The sequence below is a fragment of the Bos indicus x Bos taurus genome, chromosome 7 (genome assembly GCF_003369695.1).
Source record: "Bos indicus x Bos taurus breed Angus x Brahman F1 hybrid chromosome 7, Bos_hybrid_MaternalHap_v2.0, whole genome shotgun sequence".
NCBI classification, from domain to species: domain Eukaryota; kingdom Metazoa; phylum Chordata; class Mammalia; order Artiodactyla; family Bovidae; genus Bos; species Bos indicus x Bos taurus.
Window position 1 is genome coordinate 72,656,514 of NC_040082.1, and position 26,528 is coordinate 72,683,041.

The 26,528-nt window shown below is 40.6% G+C and overlaps 1 protein-coding gene across 3 annotated transcripts in view; it reads right to left on the reverse strand.

The window, feature by feature from the left end:
• Positions 1-25,558, reverse strand: part of FAF2 (Fas associated factor family member 2) — a 71,429-nt gene extending 45,871 nt beyond the window's left edge. Inside the window, exons 1-2 of one of the 3 annotated variants that reach the window (XM_027546924.1) lie at positions 25,448-25,522; positions 24,785-24,881 (exon numbers count right to left, since the gene is read on the reverse strand). Coding sequence is in view for 1 of the 3 variants with exons in the window: in XM_027546923.1 (XP_027402724.1) it covers positions 25,448-25,510 (63 nt within the window). In the remaining 2 variants the exon portion in view is untranslated. Of the gene's footprint in view, positions 1-1,912; positions 2,006-24,784; positions 24,882-25,447 lie in introns of all 3 variants that reach the window. The other 2 variants (XM_027546925.1, XM_027546923.1) reach the window with 2 other exon arrangements.
• Between the last annotated feature and the right edge of the window lie 970 nt (positions 25,559-26,528).

The following is a 26,528-nucleotide window of genomic DNA, read 5'->3' on the forward strand; positions in this document are numbered from 1 at the left end:
AAAAACACATTTTTAATATATTGTGAGATGAATTTGAACTTGCTTAAAAGGTTCTGAAGTACTACAATCAGTTTGTTTTCTAGGAATCAAATAAATTGATTTTTTTTGTTTTTCCCTTCCTCCTTAAAAAGGGATACTTAAAGCCACAGGAATTGGTTTAACAAACATAAACATCAGGAACAACTGCACTGGGACTTCCCTGATTAAGTCTTTGGTTAATTCAGTGGTTAAGAATCCACCTTCAAATGCAGAAGACATAGGCTCGATTCCTAGTCAAGGAACTAAGATTCCACACGCCTTGGGAGATAAGACTGAGCACAGCTAGAGAAGCCCATCACTACAACAAAACCCCTCTGGGAAGTGAAATTTCTGGTGAATTATTAAATTCACTCAACAAATAATTGACATCATGTGGCAAGCACCACAAAGAAATCACAGTTCTGATTCCCAATAACTTTGTGGAGTAAAAAGACTTGTAAATAATTAAATTATTATGACAATGACCATATACCAGTAGTAAACAAATCCAAGTGTTCCAGGGGACTCAGGATGATATCAAAGTTCTGAGCTGAAAACTAGTGGAAGGAGGTGTTTCAAGACAATAGAGGAATATGCATGGAGGCACAGAGGAATGATAAAGAATGTCATGTTAAGGAAACTAAAAAATATCACTGGAATAGAAATATAAAGGGTAGAATGAATATTATAGAGTTAAACAGTGAAATAGGAGTCAGATCATGAAAAGTAAAGAAAGATTTCATGCTGCTTTAATCAATACAAAGCAAATTAAAAATCTTAATGAGTGACATGATCAAATCTTTGCTAGAAAGATTCTGGAAAAATTAAGAATTAGGCTAAATTGAAGAGGAGAGAAACTTGAAACTAGGAGCATTGGTACAGTCACTGAAATAGTTCAAAGTATATTGAAATGTAAGTATAAACTAGGGTAGAGGCAATGCAGATAGAGTGGACGGTTAATTGAGTGTGGTGGATTTTTTGGTTTGATTTAACTCCACTGCAGACAGTAATTATAGCCATGAAATTAAAATACCTTTGCTCCATGGAAGGAAACCTATTACAAACCTAGACAGTGTATTAAAAAGCAGAGACATCACTTTACCAACAAAGGTCCGTCTAGGCAAAAATATGGTTTTTCCAGTAGTCATGTACAGATATGAGAGTTGGACCATAAAGAAAGCTGAGCACTGAAGAATTGATGGTTTCGAACTGTGGTGCTGGAGAAGAACCTTCAGAGTCCCTTGGACAGCAAGGAGATCAAACCAGTCAATCCTAAAGGAAATCAACCCTGAATCGTCACTGGAAGGACTGATGCTGAAGCTGAAGCTCCAGTACTGACACCTGATGCAAACTGCTGATTCACTGGAAAAGACTCTGATGCTGGGAAAGAATGAAGGCAAAAGGAGAAAGGGGCAGCAGAGGATGAGATGGATGGATAGCATCAGTGACTCAATGCACATGAGTTTAAGTAAACTCCGGGAGATGGTGAAGGACTGGGGAGCCTGTTGTGCTATAACCTGTGGGGCTGCAAAGAGCTGGACATGACATATGGACTGAACAACAACATTCAACTCCAACAGGAATTTATAAACATTAATACATATACACATGCATACATACTGAAAAAAAAATTCCCCAGATATTTAGCATGAAAACATTTTCTCTGCTAAATTTATTCCAAGAAACTGACACTTTCATGAAATAAGAGTTTAAAGATACACATATACAACTGGAAGCATTAACATCAAACCTTCAGTTTTATTACTTATTTTCTGCTATTCATTTTAAGAAAAAATATAATATAGATAAATGGCCACTAAGATTTCCTAAATATATTAAAAGACTGTTAACTGGCCCAAAAGAAAATTGACAAAATTAATCTACCAATATTCACCTCAAAGACAGGCAGGGTTTCCCCAGTGGCACAGCAGTAAGAATTCGCCTACAATGCTGGAGGCAAGTTTGATCCCTTGGTGGGGAAGGTCCCCTGGAGAAGGAAATGGCAATCTACTTCAGTATTCTTGGCTGAAAAATTCCACGGACAGAGGAGCCTGCAGGGCTATAGTCCATGGGATTGCAAAGAGTCGGACACGACCCAGCACGCACGCGCACACACACACTCACAGATTTGCTTCTAAAAGAATATCTGCAGTACAGATAATCCTCCACTCAAGAGTAATCTGAATTTATACTGCTCTGCCAATTACACAAATGTTATTACTGAAAACACTTAGAGGAATGTATAAACAAACACTGCTGGCCAGCTCAATCTGAAGAAACCACCCCAAACCTGAATAAACTTGGATCACAGATGCCTGTGATTGTTACATAAAGATGTAACAAACAAACAAAAGCCCAGCAAGAACTACTGAATCAGTTTGTCCAAAAGCTTACAAGACAGTAACTGTGTTCTTGAATAACAACACTCAACAACACAAAGATGTTAATCACATCCCCTCAAATTCATTTATAAATTTGATAAAATTTCAGTTTTATGAAGCTGATTATAAAGTTCTTTTGGAAAAACAGGTAAACAAGAAAATCTGTGAAAATCCTGAAAAAGAGCAACAAAGAGACCACCTCTTCAGATTAAAATATACTATCTCTTGTTGTTCAGTCGCTCAGTCATGTCTGTTTGTGACCCTATGAACTGTAGCACACCAGGCATCCCTGTCCTTCACTATCTCCCTGAGTTTGCATGATACAATTTTGAGTAGTATGTTTAAGATGAATGGAACAGAAAAGAGAGTTGAGGAACTGACTTAACTGCATACAGAATTTTGTACTGAGAAAGGAATTTCAAAACAAAGAGCAAAAGAAAGTTAAAAAATAAATAAAAACAAAGAAAAACCCTCGTAGACCCTATTTCTTAGCTTTAGGTTTACAGGAAAACTGTATAGAAAGTATGTATGGACAGTTCCTATACTCCCTTCACAACACCCACTTCCCTGTTACTAACATCTTGCAGTGTTGTGCACATGTTATAACTGCATTATTATTAACTAAAGCCCACAGCTTACATTAGGGTTCACTCTTTGTCATACACTCTATGGGTCTTGTCAAATACATAATGTTATGTATCTATCATCATAGTGCCATAAAGAAGAGTTCCACTGCCCTAAAAGTTCCATGCTCCATTTGTTCTCTCCCCTCTAACCCCATCCTTGGCAACCACTGATCTTTATACTATCTCCTATAGTTTTGCCTTTTTCAGAAAGGCATATAGTTGGAGTCAGGTATAGAAGCTTTTCAGACTGGTTTCTTTCACTTAATATTCATCTAAGGTTCCTCTGTGTCTTTTCTTTTTGTTTCCTCTGTGTCTTTTCATGACTTGAGAACTCATTTCCCCTCAGCCCCCACGGAATAATATTTTATTGTATGGAAGTACCAGTTTGTTTATCCATTTATATACTGAAGGACACCTCTGTTTCTTCCACCTTTTTGGCAATTGTGAATAAGGCTGCTATAAACATCTGCATGCAGGTGTCTGTGTGGACATAAAGTATTTTTATTTTACTTTAGGTAAATACTGCTGGATCCTATGGTTAAGACTATGTTTACTTCTTTTTTTTTTTTTGGCTGCACAGCTTGTGGGATCCTCATTCCCTGACCAGGCATTGAAGCCAGGCTGCAGGCAGTGAGAGCTCTGAGTCCTAACCACTAGACCACCAGGGAATTCCTTAAGACTATGTTTACTTTTTTAGGAAACTGCATAACTGTTCCAAAGTAGCTGTACTATTTTGTATTCTCACTAGTAACAGATGAGTTTCTGTTGTTCCATATCCTTGCATTTGGTGTTTTAGATTTTAGCCATTCTAACAGTTTACGGTGGTTCTCTCATTGTTATAGTTTGAAATTCCTTAAATGATACTTGATGTTCTGCATCTTTTCATGTTTATCATCTCCTTTATATTTCTTCATTGGTGAGGTATCAGTTCAGATCTTTTTCCCGCTTTTTAACTGAGTTGCTTCTTTACTGCTCAATTTTAAGAGCCCAACCATACAAGTGTTTAGAAGAAAACACAAGTGAATTCTTCTACTGCCTAAGTGTGGGGAAGTCTTTAACCATGACTCAAAATTCATAAGCGATAAAGGAAAAGATTTTGTATTACACAAATAAAATTCTGAGTGTGTAACAAAAAAAACCACCACAACATGAGTGTGGCCAAAACACAGCATCATACAAAAAGAAAAGAGCTGAGAACGACGTCTGCAACTTATTTAATAGACGAAGAGTTAATATCCCTAACGTATATATTAAAAAAAAAAAAAAAAAAAAACAGAAGAAAAAGGATGGGACTTCTCTGGTGATCCAGTGATTGGGGCTCTGTGCTTCCACTACAGGGGGTATGGGTTCAATCCCTGGTCAGGCAACTGGGATCCCACATGCTTCAAAGTGAGGCCAAAAAAAAAAAAAAAAACCCCACCAGAAAAGGATAACTTGCTACAAAAGTGGATAAGTGGACTATTCATTGAAAAATAAACTCAAATGGTCCTTAAAAATACAAACGTTGATCAATCTCACTCATAAGGGAAAAGTAGATTAAAAACTACACTAAATTTGACAACATATTCTGTTAGCGAGGTTGCTGGCGCCCTCAAACATTGCTAGTGGGAACATAAAATGGTACAATCTTCAGAAGGAAAATTTGGCAATATCTAGCAACGTTACAGGAGAAGGAAATGGCAACCCACTACAGTGTTCTTGCCTGGAGAATCCCAGGGACAGGGGAGCCTGGTGGGCCGCCGTCTATGGGGTTGCACAGAGTCGGACATGACTGAAGCGACTTAGCAGTAGCAGCAATGTTACATATTTATATGTATATACATGCATTTAACCCTTTGATCCAGAAACACTAGCAAAAAATAAAATGTTAGTGCACAAGGCTACTTACCATTATGTTATTTATTATAGCAAATAATGAGAAATAACCCAAATATCCATCAGGAGGGGGCTAAATTATGGTATGTATACAATAGAGTATTACACAGCTGTAAGTATCAAAGAGAGAGAATTTCCTACAATGCCATGCAGTGATCACAAGAAAATAATAAGTATAAAAGGCAGGTGGAGAAAAGTGTGTAATAAATATCACCATCTATCTTTTTTAAAAGAGGGAGTCACAAATTTACTTAATACTTACATTTTTAAATGAAAGGGTTTGTTATTTTTTTAATTCTAAGCTTATATACGAGGAGAAGGCAGGGAAAAGAACAGAGTATAAGGGATAATAAGGAGTTAGATTTCTTTAAATATATTGCTACATGTAGATTTGACTTTGGAATCATATAGCTGTTTTATAAAACAAAATTTAAAAAGCAGCAGCACCAACAATCCCTAAACATCTCAAGTAAAAATCAATGTAGAGATAGTAGCATAACAACTCAAAACTATCCCACATGACTTGAAAACACAGTAAAATTGGCTTCCCTGTCGGCACAGTGGTAAACAATCTGCCTACCCATTCAGGAGACTCTGGTTCAATCCCTGGGTCAGGAAGATTCCTTAGAGGAGGAAACTGCAACCTACTTCAGTATTCTTGCCTAGAAAATTCCATGGACAGAGGAGCCTGGTGAGTGGGCTACACTGACAGAGGAGTCACGTGCGTGTGCATGCTCAGTTATGTCTGTCTCACTGCGGACATAATGAGATGGACATAACCGAGCATGCACACGCACCTGACTATACATTCTACAATAAAAAGGCTTAAATTGTTTTAAATAATCATATTGTTGTTACTGCTGCTGCTGCTGCTGCTAAGTCGTTTCAGTCGTGTCCGACTCTGTGCGACCCCATAGACCGGCAGCCCACCAGGCTCCGCCGTCCCTGGGATTCTCCAGGCAAGAACACTGGAGTGGGTTGCCATTTCCTTCTCCAATGCATTAAAGTGAAAAGTGAAAGTGAAGCCGCTTAGTCATGTCCAACTCTTAGCAACCTCATGGACTGCAGCCTACCAGGCTCCTCCATCCATGGGATTTTCCAGGCAAGAGTACTGGAGTGGGGTGCCATTGCCTTCTCCGATTGTTGTTACTAGTAAGGGTATTATTTTGAGACACTTAAAGTGATGATTATGTGATAAAGCAAATGAATCATCATGTTAACCTCATTAAGAACCACATTTTTTGGTATAGAGAAAGGAGAGGTGAAACATAGTGCAGAATTTTAACTAGCAGTCCTGAATTTGAATTGGAAATATAAAACTGTTTCATCATGAATTAAATAAATACAAATATATGTGTGTGTCTGTGTTATATATGTACTTCCTAGTTCTAGTAACTAGAAAGTTCTAGCCCAACCCAAACGCAATGAGCCAAGGCACACACACACTTCCTGGAGAAATGGCTAATTCAAGATTTAGGTAGAAAATGCCCAAGATGAGTCAAACATCTTATAACTTCAGAAAGTTAAAAAGCTATCAAAGGCTACTGGGGCCATGTCAATATAATAAAGTCTTTAGGAACAGAAACACAAGGCTCTTACAAACTCAAAAGGGAATTATTTTCTGTGATTCTGGAAAAATAAAATTGTGTATCTATTAGGTTTTCCTTAAATAAATAAAAAAAAGGCCATCAGGAACCAACCTAAACAGATTCACAGCTGTCAAAGATGGCCCAATCTAAGCCTCAATAAGCACAATGGCATGAAATGTACAACATTAAATATGTTTACATCTGTGACTTCATTGCAAATTTAAAAAATTTACAATTAAAATTTTAAAAATCTGGCTGGTTACTTTCTAGGATGCTGGGAATCAACCCATTATTTAAAAACTAATAATTGAAAGGATTAAATGTTTATCTTGCCTTTATTATACATACTGTGTGCTATGCTTAGTCATGTCTGACTCTGCAATCCCATGGACTGTAGTCCACTAGGCTCCTCTGTCCCTTGGATTCTCCAGGCAAGAAGACTGGAGTGCGTTGCCATTTCCTCCTTCAAGGGATCTTCCCAAACTAGGGTTTGAACCCAGGTTTCCCACAATGCAGGGAGATTCTTTACCAGCTGAGCTACCAGGGAAGCCCTATACATACTATAACTTAGTATAACTAAACAGGTAAGGGAACGTATATCTTTATAGAAGACTCCCTATTAATAAATAAAGAGAGGAAGACAGAATCAAACTGTCATCACATTGCATGTGAAAAGACTCAGTTCAGTTCAGTTCAGTCGCTCAGTCGTGTCCGACTCTTTGCGACCTCATGCATCGCAGCACGCCAGGCCTCCCTGTCCATCACCAACTCCTGGAGTTCACCCAGACCCAAACGTCCATCGAGTCAGTGATGCCATCCAGCCATCTCATCCTCTGTCGTCCCCTTCTCCTCCTGCCCCCAATCCCTCCCAGCCTCAAAGTCTTTTCCAATGAGTCAGCTCTTCACATGAGGTGGCCAAAGTACTGGAGTTTCAGCTTCAGCATCATTTTCTCCAAAGAAATCCCAGGGTTGATCTCTTTCAGAATGGACTGGTTGGATCTCCTTGCAGTCCAAGGGACTCTCAAGAGTCTTCTCCAACACCACAGTTCAAAAGCATCAATTCTTCGGCGCTCAGCCTTCTTCACAGTCCAACTCTCACATCCATACATGACCACTGGAAAAACCATAGCCTTGACTAGACGGACCTTTGTTGGCAAAGTAATGTCTCTGCTTTTGAGTATGCTATCTAGGTTGGTAATAACTTTCCTTCCAAGGAGTAAGCGTCTTGAAAAGACTATGTAAAAGCTAATGAAATATAATGTATTAATATTAAGCTTATAAAAAATGTATCCAAGGATACCAAAACTAATAAGCTAAATTAGAATTTTCAAGTGAAAAAACTTTACAAAGTTTAATTAACACTTTTAATTCCCAAATCAGAGTTAATTCCGTATATGTGAAAAATACCAGACAAGTCTTCTGTTTAAAATACTTTCTGTATGTATTCTTTTGAAGAGGACTTGCACTCCTTCAAGTATATGTTGCTGCTGCTGCTAAGTCGCTTCAGTCGTGTCCAACTCTGTGTGACCCCATAGATGGCAGCCTACCAGGCTCTGCCATCCCTGGGATTCTCCAGGCAAGAACACTGGAGTGGGGTGCCATTTCCTTCTCCAATGCATGAAAGTGAAAGTGAAAGTGAAGTAGCTCAGTCGTGTCCGACTCTTCACGACCTCATGGACTGAAGCCTACCAGGCTCCTCCGTCCATGGGATTTTCCAGGCAAGAGTACTGGAGTGGGGTGCCATCGCCTTCTCCGCAAGTATATGTCAGGCTACTTGATAAGTGTTTGTCTTCTAATTCCAATTTTAAAAAAGGATAACATTCTTACAAATTCTCAATTCTACTCTTTTATCAAATATTCCCTGGAAGAATACAGAAATGTAAAAAAAGTGTGCACAACTGAACAATCTCCCAAACAGCCTCTTTTTAGATAGAGCCCTAGTATTTATCAGGTACTTTACATGCACTATCTCATACCCTTTAAGAACCCAAGACACCCTTTCATGATGAAAATTTAACTGGGAATAGAAGGGAACTTTCTCACCCTGATCCAAGAAACATTCATAGCTGACAGAGACACAGAGAACAGACTTATGGACAAGGCAGGTGAGAGGGGAGGAGGAAAGAGAAGGTGGACTGTATGGAGACAGTAACATGTAAACACGTATTACCATATGTAAAACAGACAGCCAGTGGGAATTTGCTGCACAACTCAAGGAACTCAAACCAGGTCTCTGCAACAACGTAGAAGGGCGGGATGGGGAGGGAGATTCCAAATGGAGGGGACAGAGGTATACCTACGGCTGACTCATGTTGATGCTCAGCAGAAACCAAGATAATACTATAGAGCAATTACCTTCAGTTAAAAATAAATAAATTAAAAAAAATACAGCTAGTATAGTAACGGTCAAAGACTAAATGATTTCATCCTAAGATTAGGACAAGACAAAGATGTTTATTCTGGCCATTTTTATTCCACACTATATTAAAACTTTTAAGCACGAAGGAGGGGAAAGGCACCCAGATTGGAAAATAAGAAGCAAAACTATTCACAGATAACATAATCTTATATATAGAAAAAACCTAAAGTTTAAAAAAAATGAATAGAGAACTAAAAATGAGTTCAACCAAGCTGAACAATGCAAAATCAGTACACAAGAATCAGTTATATTTCTGTATTTCTATACACTAGTAATGAACCTGAAAATAAAATTAAGAAAACATTTCCTTTCCCAGTATAATCAAAAAGAATAAAATATGTAGGAATAAATTTAATAAAAACAAGTGCAAGATTCGTACACAGAAAACTACAAAACATCGAGAGAAACTAAAGATGACTTAAATAAATGGAAAAATTCTCATATTCCTGGACCGAAAGATTTAGTATTAAGATAGCAAGGCTCCCCATATTGATCTAGAGTAAACAGCAATTCCTATCAAAGTCCCAGCTGGTAATTCCTATCAAAGTCCCAGTTACCTTTTTTGTAGAAATTGACACAGGTGATGCTACAATTTATTTGGAAATGAAAAGGATCCAGAATAGCTAAAACACTTCTGAAAAACAATGTTGGAGGAGGACTACTTTCTGACTTCCACTTATTACACAACTGCAATAGTCAAAGACAGTGTAGTAACAGCATGAGGATAGAGACAGACCAATGAAACAGAAACCAGAGTCCAGAAATAAATCCTTAGTTATGGTCAACTGATTTTAAACAAGGGTTTCAAGGTTATTCAGTAGAGAAAGAATAATCTTTTCAAGAAATGGTGTTGGGAAAACTGGATATCCACATCCAAAAGAATGAAGTTAGACCCCTATCTAAAATCCATTAACTAAAAATGAATCAGACCTTATACATAACAGCTAAAACAAAAGTCTTAGAAGAAAACAGGTGTAAATTTTTCTGGATTACACCATGGTTGCTTAGATATGACTGCTAAAGGACAAGCAACAAAAGATAAAGCAAGTAAATTGGACTTCATCAAATTAAAAAACTTCCGAGACACCACCAAGTGAAAAGACAACTCAGAGAATGAGAGAAAACATTTTGCCAATGATATATCTGACAAAAGACTTGTGCTCAGGATACATAAAGAATACTTACTACTCAATAACAAGAGAAATAGCCCAATTAAAAAATGGGCAAAGGACAGAAATAAACCTACTCATCTATAGTCAATTAATGACAAAGGAGGCGAGAATATGAAACGGAGAAAAGACACCCTTCAGCAGTGGTACTGGAAAAGCTGGACAGCTACAATGAAATGAGAAACACTCCCTCACACCATACACAAAATAAAAATGGTTTAAAGACCTAAATATAACACATCAAGCCATAAAACTCATAGAAGAGAACACAGGCAAAAATACTTGGACATATATCAGAGCAATGTTTTCTTAGATCAGTCTTCCAAGGCAAAAGAAATAAAAGCAAAAATAAACAAATGGGACTTAATCAAAGGTGAAGGCTTTTGCACAGCAAAGGAAAGCATCAAAAAAGGAAAAAAAAAGCAACCTAAAGGAATGGCAGAAAATATTTGCAAATGATGCAACCAACAAAGGTTTAATAATCCAAAATATTACAAACATCTCATATAACTCACCATCAAAAAACCCCCAAATAATGGAATCAAAAAATGGGCAGAAGACTGAAATAAACATTTCTCCAAAGACACACAGATGGCCAACAGGCACATGAAAAAATGATCAACATCACTAGCTATTAGAGAAATGCACAGTCTAAACCACAAGGAGTTATCATGTCACACCTCTCAGAATGGCTATCATAAAAAGAACACAAATAAACGCTGGCAAGGGTGTAAAGAAAAGGGGAACCTTGCACACCACTGGTGGGAATGTAAATTGGTGTAGCCACAAAACTAAAAAACAAAACTAAAAACAAAACTACCGTATGACCCAGCAATTCCACTCCTGGGTATATACCTGAAAAACACAAAACAAAATGGTCAAAATTTGGACTCCCCTGGTGGTCCAGTGGTAAAGAATCCACCTACCAATGCGGGGGACACGGGTTTGATCCTTGGTCCTGGAAGATTTCCACATGCTGTGGGGCAACTAAGCTCATTTATCACAACTACTGAGCCCAAACACCCTAAAGTCTGTGCTCTGCAACAAGATAAGCCATGGCAATGAGAAGCCAACATGCTGCAACCAGACAGCAGACCCTTAGTTGCTTGGCAACTAGGGAAAGCCCAGTTTAGCAACTAAGACCCAACACAATCAAAATAATTAATTAACTGCTATTAAATGGAGTAAACTTTTAAAACTTGCAAATAACTATATTGTATACCTGTAGCTTATATAATATTGTATACCAACTATACTTCAGTTAAAAGATACAGCGTGTACACATACATACACATATATGTACAATGAAATATTACTCAGCCATAAAAAAAGAATGAACTATTGCTATCTGCAGCAACATGGATGGGCCTGGAGAATATCATACTAAGTAAGACAGAAAATCAGTCTGATTTTGGTGTTGACCATCTGGTGATGTCCATGTGTAGAGTCTTCTCTTGTGTTGTTGGAAGAGGGTGTTTGTTATGACCAGTGTGTTCTCTTGGCAAAACTCTCCCCTATAATGAAAAGGACATCTTTTTTGGGTGTTAGTTCTAGAAGGTCTCATAGGTCTTCATAGAACTGTTCAACTTCAGCTTCTTCAGCATTACTGGTCGGGGCATAGACTTGGATTACCATGATATTGAATGGTTTTCCTTGGAAATGAACGGACATCATTCTGTCATTTTTGAGACTGCATCCAAGTACTGCATTTCGGACTATGTTGACTATGAGGGCTACTCCATTTCTTCTAAGGGATTCTTGCCCACAGTAGTAGATATAATGGTTGGTCATCTGAGTTAAATTCACCCATTCCAGTCCATTTGAATTCGCTGATTCCTAAAATGTTGAGTTCTCTCTTGCCATCTCCTGTTTGACCACTTCCAATTTGCCTTGATTCACAGACCTAACATTCCAGGTTCCTATGCAACATTGCTCTTTACAGCATTGGACCTTGCTTCCATCACCAGTCACATCCACAACTGGGTGTTGTTTTTGCTTTGGCTCCGTCTCTTCATTCTTTCTGGAGTTATTTCTCCACTGATCTTCAGTAGCATATTGGGTACTTACCAACCGGGGGAGTTCATCTTTCAGTGTCTTATCTTTTGCCTTTTCATACTGTTCATGGGGTTCTCAAGGCAAGAATTCTCCGGTGGACCACATTTTATCAGAACTCTCCACCAAGACCTTAGACAAGGCTGTGGTCCATGTGATTAGATTAGTTTTCTGTGATTGTGGTTTCTAGTCTGTCTGCCCTCTGATGGAGAAGGATAAGAGGCTTATGGAAGCTTCAGATGGGAGAGACTGACTGAGGGGGAACTGGGTCTTGTTCTGACAGGTGGTGTCACGCTCAGTAAATCTTTAATCTAATTTTCTGTTGATGGGTGGACCTGTGTTTCCTCCTTGCTATTTACCTGGGGCCAAACTATAGTGGCTACTCCACTGGAGGAGCTACTCCATGTTCAAGGTCAGGAGGGGCGGCAGTGAGGAGATACCCCTCGTCCAAGGTAAGGAGCAGTGGCTGTGCTTTGTTGGAGCAGCCGTGAGAGATACCCCACGTCCAAGGTAAGACAAACCCAAGTAAGACGGTAGATGCCATGAGAGGGCATCAGAGGGCAGACACACAAACCATAAACACAGAAAACTAGTCAATCTAATTACACGGACCACAGCTTTGTCTAACTCAATGAAACTAAGCCATGCCGTGTGGGGCCACCCAAGATGGACAGGTCATGGTGGAGAGGTCTGACAGAATGTGGTCCACTGGAGAAGGGAATGGCAAACCACTTCAGTATTCTTGCCTTGAGAACCCCATGAACAGTATGAAGAGGCAAAATGATAGGATACTGAAAGAGGAACTTCCCAGGTCAGTAGGTGCCCAATATGCTACTGGAGATCAGTGGAGAAATAACTCCAGAAAGAATGAAGGGATGGAGCCAAAGCAAAAACAACACCCAGTTGTGGATGTGACTGGTGATAGAAGCAAGGTCTGATGCTGTAAAGAGCAATATTGCATAGGAACCTGGAATGTTAAGTCCATGAATCAAGGCAAATTGGAAGTGGTCAAACAGGAGATGGCAAGAGTGAACGTCGACATTCTAGGAATCAGCAAACTAAAATGGACTGGAATGGGTGAATTCAGATGACCACCATATCTACTATTGTGGGCAGGAATCCCTTAGAAGAAATGGAGTAGCCATCATGGTCAACAAAAGAGTCAGAAATGCAGTATTTTGGATGCAATCTCAAAAATGACAGAATGATGTCCGTTCATTTCCAAGGAAAACCATTCAATATCATGGTAATCCAAGTCTATGCCCCGACCAGTAATGCTGAAGAAGCTGAAGTTGAACAGTTCTATGAAGACCTAGAAGACCTTTTAGAACTAACACCCAAAAAAGATGTCCTTTTCATTATAGGGGACTGGAATGCAAAAGTAGGAAGTCAAGAAACACCTGGAGTAACAGGCAAATTTGGCCTTGGAATACAGAATGAAGCAGGGCAAAGGCTAATAGAGTTTTGCCAAGAGAACGCACTGGTCATAGCAAACACCCTCTTCCAACAACACGAGAAGACTCTACACATGGACATCACCTGATAGTCAATACCAAAATCAGACTGATTATATTCTATGCAGCCAAAGATGGAGAAGCTCTATACAGTTAGCAAAAACAAGACCAGGAGCTGACTGTGGCTCACATCATGAACTCCTTATTGCCAAATTCAGACTTAAATTGAAGAGAGTAGGGAAAACCACTAGACCATTCAGATATGACCTAAATCAAATCCCTTATGATTCTACAGTGGAAGTGAGAAATAGATTTAAGGGACTAGATCTGATAGACAAAGTGCCTGATGAACTATGGATGGAGGTTCGTGACATTGTACAGGAAACAGGGAACAAGACCATCCCGATGGAAAAGAAATGCAAAAAAGCAAAATGGCTGTCTGGGGAGGCCTTACAAATAGCTGTGAAAAGAAGAGAAGGGAAAAGCAAAGAAGAAAAGGAAAGATATAAGCATCTGAATGCAGAGTTCCAAAGAATAGCAAGGAGAGATAAGAAAGCCTTCCTCAGCGATCAATGCAAAGAAATAGAGGAAAACAACAGAATGGGAAAGACTAGAGATCTCTTCAAGAAAATTAGAGACACCAAGGGAACATTTCATGCAAAGATGGGCTCGATAAAGGACAGAAATGGTATGGACCTAACAGAAGCAGAAGATATCAAGAAGAGGTGGCAAGAATACACAGAAGAACTGTACAAAAAAGATCTTCAAGACCAAGATAATCACGATGGTGTGATCACTCACCTAGAGCCAAGCCAGACATCCTGGAATGAGAAGTCAAGTGGGTCTTAGGAAGCATCACTACGAAAAAAGCTAGTGGAGGTGATGGAATTGCAGTTGAGCTACTTGAAATCCTGAAAGATGATGCTATGAAAGTGCCGCACTCAATATGCCAGCAAATTTGGAAAACTCAGCAGTGGCCACAGGTCTGGAAAAGGTCAGTTTTCATTCCAATTCCAAAGAAAGGCAATGTCAAAGAATGCTCAAACTACTGCGCAATTGCCTCATCTCACACGCTAGTAAAGTAATGCTCAAAATTCTCCAAGCCAGGCTTCAGCAATACGTGAACCATGAACTTCCAGATGTTCAAGCTGGTTTTAGAGAAGGCAGAGGAGCCAAAGGTCAAATTGCCAACATCCGCTGGATCATGGAAAAAGGAAGAGAGTTCCAGAAAAACATCTATTTCTGCTTTATTAACTATGGCAAAGCCTTCGACTGTGTGGATCACAATAAACTGTGGAAAATTCTGAAAGAGATGGGAATACCAGACCACCTGACCTGCCTCTTCCGAAACCTATATGCAGGAAGCAACAGTTAGAACTGGACATGGAATAACAGACTGGTTCCAAATAGGAAAAGGAGTACGTCAAGGCTGTATATTGTCACCCTGCTTATTTAACTTCTATGCAGAGTACATCATGAGAAACACTGGGCTGGAGGAAGCACAAGCTGGAATCAAGACTGCCGGGAGAAATACCAATAACCTCAGATATGCAGATGACACCACCCTTATGGCAGAAAGTGAAGAGGAACTCAAAAGCCTCTGGATGAAAGTGAAAGTGGAGAGTCAAAAAGTTGTCTTAAAGCTCAACATTCAGAAAACGAAGATCATGGCATCTGGTCCCATCACTTCATGGGAAATAGATGGGGAAACAGTGGAAACAATGTCAGACTTTATTTTTTGGGGCTCCAAAATCACTGCAGATGGTGACTGCAGCCATGAAATTAAAAGACGCTTAGTCCTTGGAAGGAAAGTTATGACCAACCTAGATAGCATATTCAAAAGCAGAGACATTACTTTGCCAACAAAGGTCCGTCTAGTCAAGGCTATGGCTTTTCCTGTGGTCACGTATGGATGTGAGAGTTGGACTGTGAAGAAAGCTGAGCGCCAGAGAATTGATGCTTTTGAACTGTGGTGTTGGAGAAGACTCTTGAGAGTCCCTTAGATTGCAAGGAGATCCAACTAGTCCATTCTGAAGGAGATCAGTCCTGGATGTTCTTTTGAAGGACTGATGCTAAAGCTGCAACTCCAGTACTTTGGCCACCTCATGGAAAGAGTTGACTCATTGGAAAAGACTGACGCTGGGAGGGATTGGGGGCAGGAGGAGAAGGGGACAACAGAGGATGAGATGGTTGGATGACATCCCTGACTCGATGGTTGTGAGTCTGAGTGAACTCTGGGAGTTGGTGATGGACAAGGAGGCCTGGCGTGCTGCAATTCATGGGGTCGCAAAGAGTCGGACACGACTGAGCGACTGAATTGAACTGAAACTATAGTGGAGGTAATGAAGATAATGGGGATCTCCCTCAAAAGATCCCATGCATGTACTGCTACACTCAGTGCCCCCAACCCTGCAGCAGACCACCATCAACGCACGCCTCTGGCAGAGACTCCCGGATACCCACAGGCAAGTCCGAGACAGTCTCCTGTGGGATCACTGCTCCTTTCTCCTGGGTCCTGGTGCACAAGGTTCTGTTGTACCCTCCAACAATCTATTTCCCAGTCCTGTGTACGTTCTGGCAGGTCTATGGTGGGGTTAACGCCAATCTCCTCCAAGAGGACTTATGCCATACCCACACCCAGAGCCCCTGTCCCTGCTGTAGTCCACTGCTGACCCATACCTCCACAGGAGATGCTCAAACACAGTTCTCAGTCTCTGTGGGGTCCTTGGGACCTGGTGCACACCAAGATTTTTTGAGCCTTCTAGGAGTTTCTGGCGGGAATGGGGTTTGATTCTAAACGCGAATTCGCCCCTCCTACTGTCTTGCTGGGGCTTCTCCTTTGCCCTTGGGTGTGGGGTATCTCCTCACAGCCATTCCAGCGCCTACCGTCTTACTGGGGTTTCTCTGACCTTCAACGTGCGGTATCTCCACATGGCCGGAAGGACTGATCATTGAAAGGACTGATCACTGATCACTGTTCATGGGAAGGACTGATGTTGAAGCTGAAACTCCAATACTTTGGCCACCTGATGCAAAGAAGTGACTTATTTCAAAAGACCCTGATGCTGGGAAAGATTTAAGGCCGGAGGAGAAGGCGACGACAGAGAATGAGATGGTTGGATGGTATCACCGACTCAATGGACAGGAATTTGAGTAAACTCCGGGAGATGGTGATAGACAGGGAGGCCTGGCGTGTTGCAGTCCATGGGGTCACAAAGTGGCAGACACCACTGAGAGACTGAACTGAAGACAGAACAAGATGCATATCATATCCCATATCTATGGCATCTAAATATAGTACAAATGAATCTATATACAAAAACAGAAACAGACTCATGATTACTAAAAGGGAAAGGAATAAGAGGAGATGAGAGATAAATTAGTAAGAGAATGGGATTAAAAGCTACAAACTACCATACATAAAATAGACAAGCAACAAGGATTTACTGCGTAACACATGGAACTAAATTCAGTATCTTTTTTGTTTAGTTGCTAAGTCCTGTCCAAATCTTTTGCGACCGCACGAACTGCAGCCCGCCAGGCTCCTCTGTCCATGGAATTCTCCAGTCAAGAATAATGGAGTGGGTAGATATTTCCTTCTCCAGGGATCTTCCTGACCCAAGGGTCGAACCTGGGTCTCCTGCATTGCAGGCAGATTCCTTACCATCTGAGCCACCAGGGAAGCTCTAAATGGCCAATAAACACAAGAAAAAATGCCCATCATTATTTAGGTCATTAGGGAAATGCAAATCAAAACAACGAGATAATATCTCACACTTTTAGGAAGGTTTCAAAGATGAATGATTAACAAATGTTAGTAAGGATGTGGAGAAACAGGAACCTTCACATACTACTGCTAGGGAAAATGGTATAACTGCTTTGAAAAAAGTTTGGCAATTTCTCAAAAAGTTAAAGTTACCATGTGACCCAGCAATTCTACTCCTAGTTGAAACGAAAACATGTCCCAATAAAAACTGGTATGCAAATTCGTAGCAGTATTAATAAGCTGAAAAGTGAAAACAATACAAATGGCCATGGATTGAAGAATGGATAAACAAAATGTGTTTTATCCACACAATGAAATATTACTGGCCATAAAAAAAATACCGATACAGGCTACAATATGGATGAATTTTGACAACATTATGCTAAATGAAAGAAGTGAGACACAAAAGGCTGTGTAGTATATGATTCCATTAATACCAAATGCCCAGAACTGGCAAAATCCTTAGAGACAGAATATAGATTAGTGGTTACCAGGGGTGAGAAGGAAAGAATGGGGAGTGACTGCTAATGGGTTTCTTCCTGAGGTGACAGAAATACTCTATAAGTACACAGCAGTAATGACTCCCCAACTTTGTAAATATACTACAACCATTGAACTGCATACTTTAAAAGGATTAATTTACAATTTTAAAAGGGTTAATTTATATGTGAATTATATCTCAATAAAACTGCTATTAAAAGAGCCCAAGACATAAAACTAGAAAATTAGCAGTTAGAAAATTAGTAATGATCAGAAAACATGATAAGAAACTGGATAGAAAATAAAGTTAAAAAAAAAAACAACTAGATAAATATGCAAAATACCACAGTGTTTCTATTGGTAACCACTTAGAAATAAACAGGTATCCCATTCACAGGGTGACCAAAACTACAAAATACCTAGGAATAAGTTCAATAAGGAACGTACAAAAATCTAAAAGAAAGTAACCAAAAATATTTTAAGGGACATGTGACATCTGAATAAAGAAATGTACATGTTCCTGAACTTCACCCAGTCCCAAATTAATATATTATTTTAAGCAATTTCTATAATTCCATGGCTGCACAAAATGATTTTTAAATGTACATGAAAGAACTTGTAAGAATTACCAATAATCTAAAAAAAGAATAGGGAGAGAGTCCTGTCCTCTCAGATATTAAAATTTGATATAAAGCTGGTATTATTAATTCAGTAATGCTACTAGCAAATAGGTTATGGAGAAGTATGATAAAGAGGACTACTCAAATCAGTTGGGGGAGGAACTGACTATTTAGCTAACCTACAGTCTTTACTGGAAAAATGTGAAGTTGGTTTCTCATCTCATATATACAGAAATTAATTCCATATGGATTAAAGACCTGATTTTAAAAATATATCTGTAAAATATTTTTAAAACAATAGAGAACATTTGTATAACCTCATTAAGTGGAAGGCATTCTTACACAAAATAGACAATCAAAAGGCCAGAAAGAACAAAAAGGCAATCAGTCGACAATTTTAAACAAGTCTAAGGGAAGAGATAATGATACTAAAGCTGAAACTCCAGTACTTTGGCCACCTCATTCGAAGAGTTGCCTCATTGGAAAAGACTCTGATGCTGGGAGGGATTGGGGACAGGAGAAGGGGACGACAGAGGATGAGATGGCTGGATGGCATCACTGACTCAATGGACGTGAGTCTGAATGAACTCTGGGAGTTGGTGATGGACAGGGAGGCCTGGCGTGCTGCGATGCATGGGGTCGCAAAGAGTCGGACACAACTGAGTGACTGAACTGAACTGAAGGGAAGAGATAACAAGCAAAGATAAATGATGTCATGAAAGAAAATATTTGCTATACACGTCCAGTATAGAGAACTTGTACAAACTGCTAAGAAAATGTCAAATAATCCAAAAGAAAGTGAACAAAGGATAAACAGGGAATTTATATAATAACTAACCATAAATAGCCAAAAGAACTTCAATCTCATCCACAATCAGGAGTTTACAGAACAATGAAATTGAAAATCAGCACATTTTATTTGGCAACCAGAAAACATAACTTCCATTTAATGTGGGACACATGCATTATCTCTATTTTTTTAAAACAGAGACTGATAAGCCAATCTGTCACTCTTATGTTCCTACTCTTTTCCATTTGAAATAGCTTAAAACAAGTGTTTGCATTAGCTGTTCAAACTCAAGTGACTGCAAAACAAAAATCAAGAATTATAACTACCACTATCACTAGAAATGCAAATTGAGGTAAGGACTCTGAAAATTTAATCAGATTGACAAAAACTGAAAAGATACCATCCAATGCTGGCAAGGATGTGGAGAAGCAGGTCGTCTCACATCCTCTCAGTGAGACCATGGGCTGCCAAAACTTCCTGGAAAGTAGTCTAGCACATTTTTAGGATTCTGTTTAGAATTAAAAGCCCTGCTATATTAGCTATATCCCCTAAAAAGTGAAAGTGAAGTCGCTCAGTCGTGTCCAACTCTGTGCAACCCCATAGACGGCAGCCCACCAGGCTCCCCCATCCCTGGGATTCTCCAGGCAAGAGCACTGGAGTGGGTTGCCATTTCCTTCTCCAATGCAGCAAAGTGAAAAGTGAAACTGAAGTTGCTCAGTTGTGTCTGACTCTTAGCAACCCTATGGACTGCAGCCTACCAGGCTCCTCCATCCATGGGATTTTCCAGGCAAGAATACTGGAGTGGGGTGCCACTGCCTTCTCCAGAGGATCTTCCCGATCCAGGGACTGAACCAGGTCTCCCACATTGCAGGCAGACGTTTAACCTCTGACCCACCAGGGAAGCCCATCCATCCTTAAATTCCCTGAGCACTTCCTTCACTTTCATGTTCTAACTGAAGCTTGGCTTTTCCCTAAAAATACTCCCTCATGGAAAAAGCAAGAGAGTTCCAGAAAAACATCTATTTCTGCTTTATTGACTATGCCAAAGCCTTTGACTGTGTGAATCACAATAAACTGTGGAAAATTCTGAAAGAGATGGGAATACCAGACCACCTGACCTGCCTCTTGAGAAATCTGTATGCAGGTCAGGAAGCAACAGTTAGAACTGGACAGGGAACAACAGACTGGTTCCAAATAGGAAAAGGAGTATGTCAAGGTTGTATATTGTCACCCTGCTTATTTAACTTATATGCAGAGTACATCATGAGAAACACTGGGCTGGAAGAAACACAAGCTGGAATCAAGATTGCCGGGAGAAATATCAATAATCTCAGATATGCAGATGACACCACCCTTATGGCAGAAAGTGAAGAGGAACTGAAAAAAAAGCCTCTTGATGAAAGTGAAAATGGAAAAGTTGGCTTAAAGCTCAACATTCAGAAAACAAAGATCATGGCATCTGGTCCCATCACTTCATGGGAAATAGATGGGGAAACAGTGTCAGACTTTATTTTTTGGGCTCCAAAATCAGTGCAGATGGTGACTGCAGCCATGAAATTAAAAGACGCTTACTCCTTGGAAGGAAAGTTATGACCAACCTAGATAGCATATTCAAAAGCAGAGACATTTCTTTGCCAACAAAGGTCCGTCTAGTCAAGGCTATGGTTTTTCCTGTGGTCACGTACGGATGTGAGAGTTGGACTGTGAAGAAGGCTGAGCGCCGAAGAATTGATGCTTTTGAACTGTGGTGTTGGAGAAGACTCTTGAGAGTCCTTTGGATTGCAAGGAGATCCAACCAATCCATTCTGAAGGAGATCAGCCCTGGGATTTCTTTGGAGAAAATGATGCTGAAGCTGAAACTCCAGTACTTTGGCCACCTCATGTGAAGAGCTGACTCACTGGAAAAGACTTTGAGGCTGGGTGGGATTGGGGGCAGGAGGAGAAGGGGACGACAGAGGATGAGATGGCTGGATGGCATCACTGACTCGATGGACGTGAGTCTGAGTGAACTCCGGGAGTTGGTGATGGACAGGGAGGCCTGGCGTGCTGCGATTCATGGGGTCACAAAGAGTCAGACATGACTGAGCGACTGAACTGAACTGAACTGAAGCCCTCTCCCGTTTTCTCTCTCCTACCTGTGGGTATGGAAGTGAGACAATGGTGCTCCCTGTTCATTCCCACTTTGGGGGATTCTTCTTCCCTTCTCCTTAAAAAGTCCATCTTCACGTAGAGGAGATTAAGAGAATTCACGTTAGCGATGATTTCCAGGATTAGAATCACACTCTTGGACTTTCTTTATTGTGTTTTCTGTCTTAAAAGTGTCCCATACTATTTCCACTGGCCCTACTCACTCACCTGTAGGTGAAAACAAAATCAAAACCTAAAGCCAGAGAGGCAGTGTTAGGTGACAGGAAAGAGAACCAGACTTCTGGATTCTAAGCTCATCACTAACCTTAGGTAAACTATATCCTCATCCTAGTTTACTCACCAACACCAGAACCTACACCATGCTTACTGGGAGGACTTAATGATACAATGCATCTAGAGCACTTTGGATAAGTAAATGTTCGATAACTGTGTGTGTGTTAGTCACTCAAGTCTGCCATGTCTGACTCTGACCCTATGGACTACTGCCTGCCAGGCTGCTCTGTCCATGGTATTTTCCAGGGAAGGATAATGGAGTGGGTTGCCATTTCCTTCGCCAGGGGATCTTTCCAACTCAGGGATTGAACCTGGGTCTCCTGCATTGCAGACAGATTCTTTACCATGTGAGCCACCAGGGGAGCCCAATAAGTGTTCAAACAACATAAAAATAAATACATCTTCAAACCTCAAATTTCATACTCCTATACCAGAAGAAAAGAACTCTTCCTCTAGTGGCCACGGATAGCTCCTTCGGTCCCTTCTCTTTGCCCATGTCATTCTTCTCCAGGTGTTCAAACAAAACCTAGAGGCAGTACACCACGAAAGTCTGCTACACTTGGAAACTTGGAAAAATGGACTTCAATACAAATGACCTTCCCCGTATTTGCATTAGCTCCCCTAAAAACCCATTATTTCCCATTTGAAGCACCTAAAACAAATATGGCATCGTTTACTCATATTCAACTAGATCCAAAATAAAGAGGAGAAAATAACTAGAAAAATCTTAAAGGACATAATACGGACTGAGAACCTGCTAAATATACCCTAAGGAGTTCCAATCAAATCACATGTCACAAAAACAGTAAAACAGAAGAAACCTGAGATTTCCAAAATATTTTACTTTTTGCTAATTTCAATATATAAAATGAAGCAACATTATTAAAAACTGACTCCTAGCAGTATCATCTGCTCTGATCCCTGTGGAGAGTCCAAGCACACGCTCCATACTTTTAGTGAAGCAAACTTGAAACCCAGTGTTATTTCACTCGAGAGTTAGAAAAAACCTTTGGTGGCTCCTCATGCCTACAGATTAAACTTTAAACCATTGAACATTGCTCTGAAAGGCCTCCAAAATCTGGCTCTAATTTACCTTTCCAGTCTTATTTTAAACTTCCAATTCTTGAAATCCATCACAACAAACACATTCCACATTATTTCACAGTCATCTCTCAGCTATGAACATATTCCTGCCCACCTCCAGTTATTTCATTCCTCCTTCAAAGTAGCAAAGAACAGTGGAAGGAGTCCAGCCTTTAAGTTCAGATCTAGACCCACTAGATTTCTAATTCTAATTCCATCCCCACTGCTTAATAGCTTAATTATCTGGAGAAAATACTTCAATAGACCCATTTCCCTACCTAGGAGGCATACGACCTGTGGCACCTTCACAAGGCTATTGTGAGAATTACGCATAATGGTTATAAACTGTCTAGCACCATGCCTGAGGCACAGTAGAAACTTAATGGTAACTACTAAGCCAACTTCTTTACCCCTCCCACCTTCATCAATACTATTATTCCCTAAATTTCCTTGGTTTATACCCCTATGTTTATTATACTTATGAGCACTAATACACTGAAAAATATCGATTATTTATGTATATATCTGGCTTCTCCATTAGCTTATAGGCAAGATGGCTATGGGTATGGATTTCTAAATCTCTGTCACTTACTACTTCAGCAAGTTACCTGGCCTCACAGAACCTGTTTCTTCGTTAATACACTGAATTGGGGTTAACACCTTACAGTGTTATGAAAAGGTTTAAAAAAGTTAATGTACATCAAATACCTGGTATAATGCTTGACACCTAGTAAATTTCGGAGTGTTAATGGTAATCTGGATGGTGAACCTGATCCAAGCAATTGCTTAGAGAACACACAAATGTAAAATGTACTTGCCTTATTAAATAAAGCAATCTTAATACAATTCTAACCTGCTACTCACCTCTCTTATTGATAGAAATACCCAGTGAAGACAAAAACAGAGGTTCCCATGCACTTTATCTCAGAAATGCTACCACATATTCATGTTCTTCCAGGACCAGACTTAGTACTTCATGACTCGTTTACGGTTCACATCACCTCATTACACTTTAAAACCATACAAGGGCTTATCTCTCAAGAGTTGTAAGGAATAAAATGATCTGCCAAAGTTAAACAAAACTCTGAAATTAGTGGTCTACCAGGAAGTGGAAGCTAGTTGTTCGCTCTTTATTCATTCTAATTCTAATCTGCTGTATCATCAATTTCTCTACTCAGAACTCCAATCAAATGTCAACTACTCCTATGACAGTATTTTCCAATCTATACGCTTCCAACCCACTGCTTGATTTAAGAGAAAACACTTCAAAATTAACTACAGCGAAATCGAGGAAACCACAGAAAAGCTAGAACTTACAAAAAGGAAAAAAAAAAAAAGACAGTATTAGAGCACTGGCATTCCACTTTCAGCTGTACACTGCTACTCCCACGTGTTGCACAGCATCACCTCAAGAACTCAGGAAATGCTGAGGAAATGCAAGGGACCTGGCTTTAAATCTGACACCATAACCTACTAGCTGTGTAAACCAGGCATGTTACTTCTTAAGCCTCATATCCCTCATCTTTAAAACAGAGATTGTGACTATATGAATCTCATAGGGCCACTGTATTAAATACAATTGTTGTATTAAACAATTAAACTCTTGTATAAAATGCATTAGTGTGCTAAGTGTTTCAGCAAAGTACTTAGACCACCACACTCAATAAATGGTATTCTAACCATTTGGTGTTGTGGCCTGAGCACTACAGTTCTTGGTAAATATCGCGGAATTAATGAATACTTAGCACAGTTTATATTAGGAAATAGGTGCACCACTAACTTTAATTCTACCCTAAGTTAAATAAGGATTAACAGTTGCAATACTGTTTGAGAGAAGTTTACTGTTTACGAAGCCCTTTAAACATCCATAAACTCACTGTGATCTCCACAACGTCCTTAGGGGGTAAACACTCAAGACATGTACCGCAGAAATAAACTGGTACCCATTAGGGTAACACAGAGCCAAGGTAACCTAAGTTTCCTCCAACCGGATTCTCCAGCTCAGGGATAAGGTGTTTAGTGTCAAAAGTGTTTAACCTACACATCCACTAAAACGAGGCAGACTGCAGCAAGTGTACCGTCCATCCTCCTCAGAGTCAAGCGCGTGAGTCCAGGAATCAGCTCCAGGAAATAACCCCCTTCAGAAGGCACAGATGACATTTACAACGCTGCATTGTTTCAATACGAGGTGTCCTCCCACACCTTTAGGGTGGGGGCCATTTCTGCCCCCGCCCTACCAAAGCGCCCAACACAGGACCTGGCACCTAAAAAGCCCTCAATGTTTGTAGAAATGGCATGGGGAAGTTGGTGAAAAGCTCTAACAGAGACCCGAAACGAGGCCAACTCCACGGTGGGGATTAAGCATCTCAGCGGATCCAGAGTCGTGGGCGGAGAGGGTCCAACCGGTAACCTGGTTGGAAAGGATGGCTAAGGACGGGCACTGCTAAAGGGGAACCTGGAGAGCTGACCCTCTGATGAGAGACAGCGAGAGCAGGTCTGGCCGCAGCCATTCCTGGAAGGCCGGGGACAGACAGAGGTTCGGAGGCCGGGGGCACCTAGCAGGGCAGTTGGCGGCTGGGGGGGAGGGGGCCGTCTGCTGGTCTGAGAAGAATCTCGGGCCCAATCTGAGCAGGGTTCTGGGCTCCTCTAGGGACCCACTCCCTAGCCCGCGGCAACATTCGCTGCACCGAGTGCTCGCTGCTACCTGAAACTGCAGCAGCTTCTCTGTCTGCTCCTGGGTTAGATCCCGCTCCTCAGGCGCCGCCATTTTGCCGCCGCCTCTACGCTTCTGACCCGTCCGCACCGTCACCCGCCGGAAGTGACCTCAGCAGCACCCACATCCGGTCTGAACGGCCGCCGGCGCGCAACTGCGTCTGCGCATGCCGGCCCAACCCAGGTGCTGGGGTGGGATGGAAATAGTGATAATTTCCGCCGCCAGAGGGCGCCTTCTCTCGTGCTGACCCCGAACACTTCCGAAAATAGTCCAGAACTGTGTGGACAAGACGCCTTTTGGAGTTAGGCGAAGGCAGGATAGATCTTTGAAAGAAAAGTTATGACCAACCTAGACAGCATATTAAAAAGCAGAGACATTACTTTGCCAAATGTCCGTCTAGTCAAAGCTATGGTTTTTCCAGTAGTCGTGTAGGGATAGGAGAGTCGTGAGAGTAAAGAAAGTTGAGCGCCGAAGAATTAATGCCTTTGAACTGTGGTGTTGGAGAAGACTCTTGAGAGTCCTTTGGACTGCAAGGAGCTCCAACTAGTCCATACTAAAGGAAATCAGTCCTGAATATTCACTGGAAGGACTGATGCTGAAGCTGAAACTCCAATACTTTGGCCATCTGATGCAAAGAACTGACTCATTTGAAAAGACCCGGATGCTGGGAAAGATTGGAGGCAGGAGGAAAAGGGGAAGACAGAGGATGAGATGGTTGGATGGCATCAGCGACTCAATGGACATGAGTTTGAGTAAACTCTTGAGAGTTGGTGATGTACAGGAAGGCCTGGCATGCAGCAATCAATGGGGTTGCAAAGAGTCAGACACGACTGAGTGACTGAACTGAACTAAAGTCAGGATCTTCCAGACTTATGACCCTTGAATAGACCTCAGAGCCAAGAGGTTCCGAATGCTTCGGTAACTCCCTAATGCCACTCGACAGATTTTGCCTGCTCTTTAACCATTTTCATCTCTAGTGTTTCAGAATGTTTCTTAAGAAATTGTGAGAAAAAAAAAAAAAAGAAATTGTGGCCGTTCAGAAATATCAGTCGTTTGATGTTTGATTGCTGCC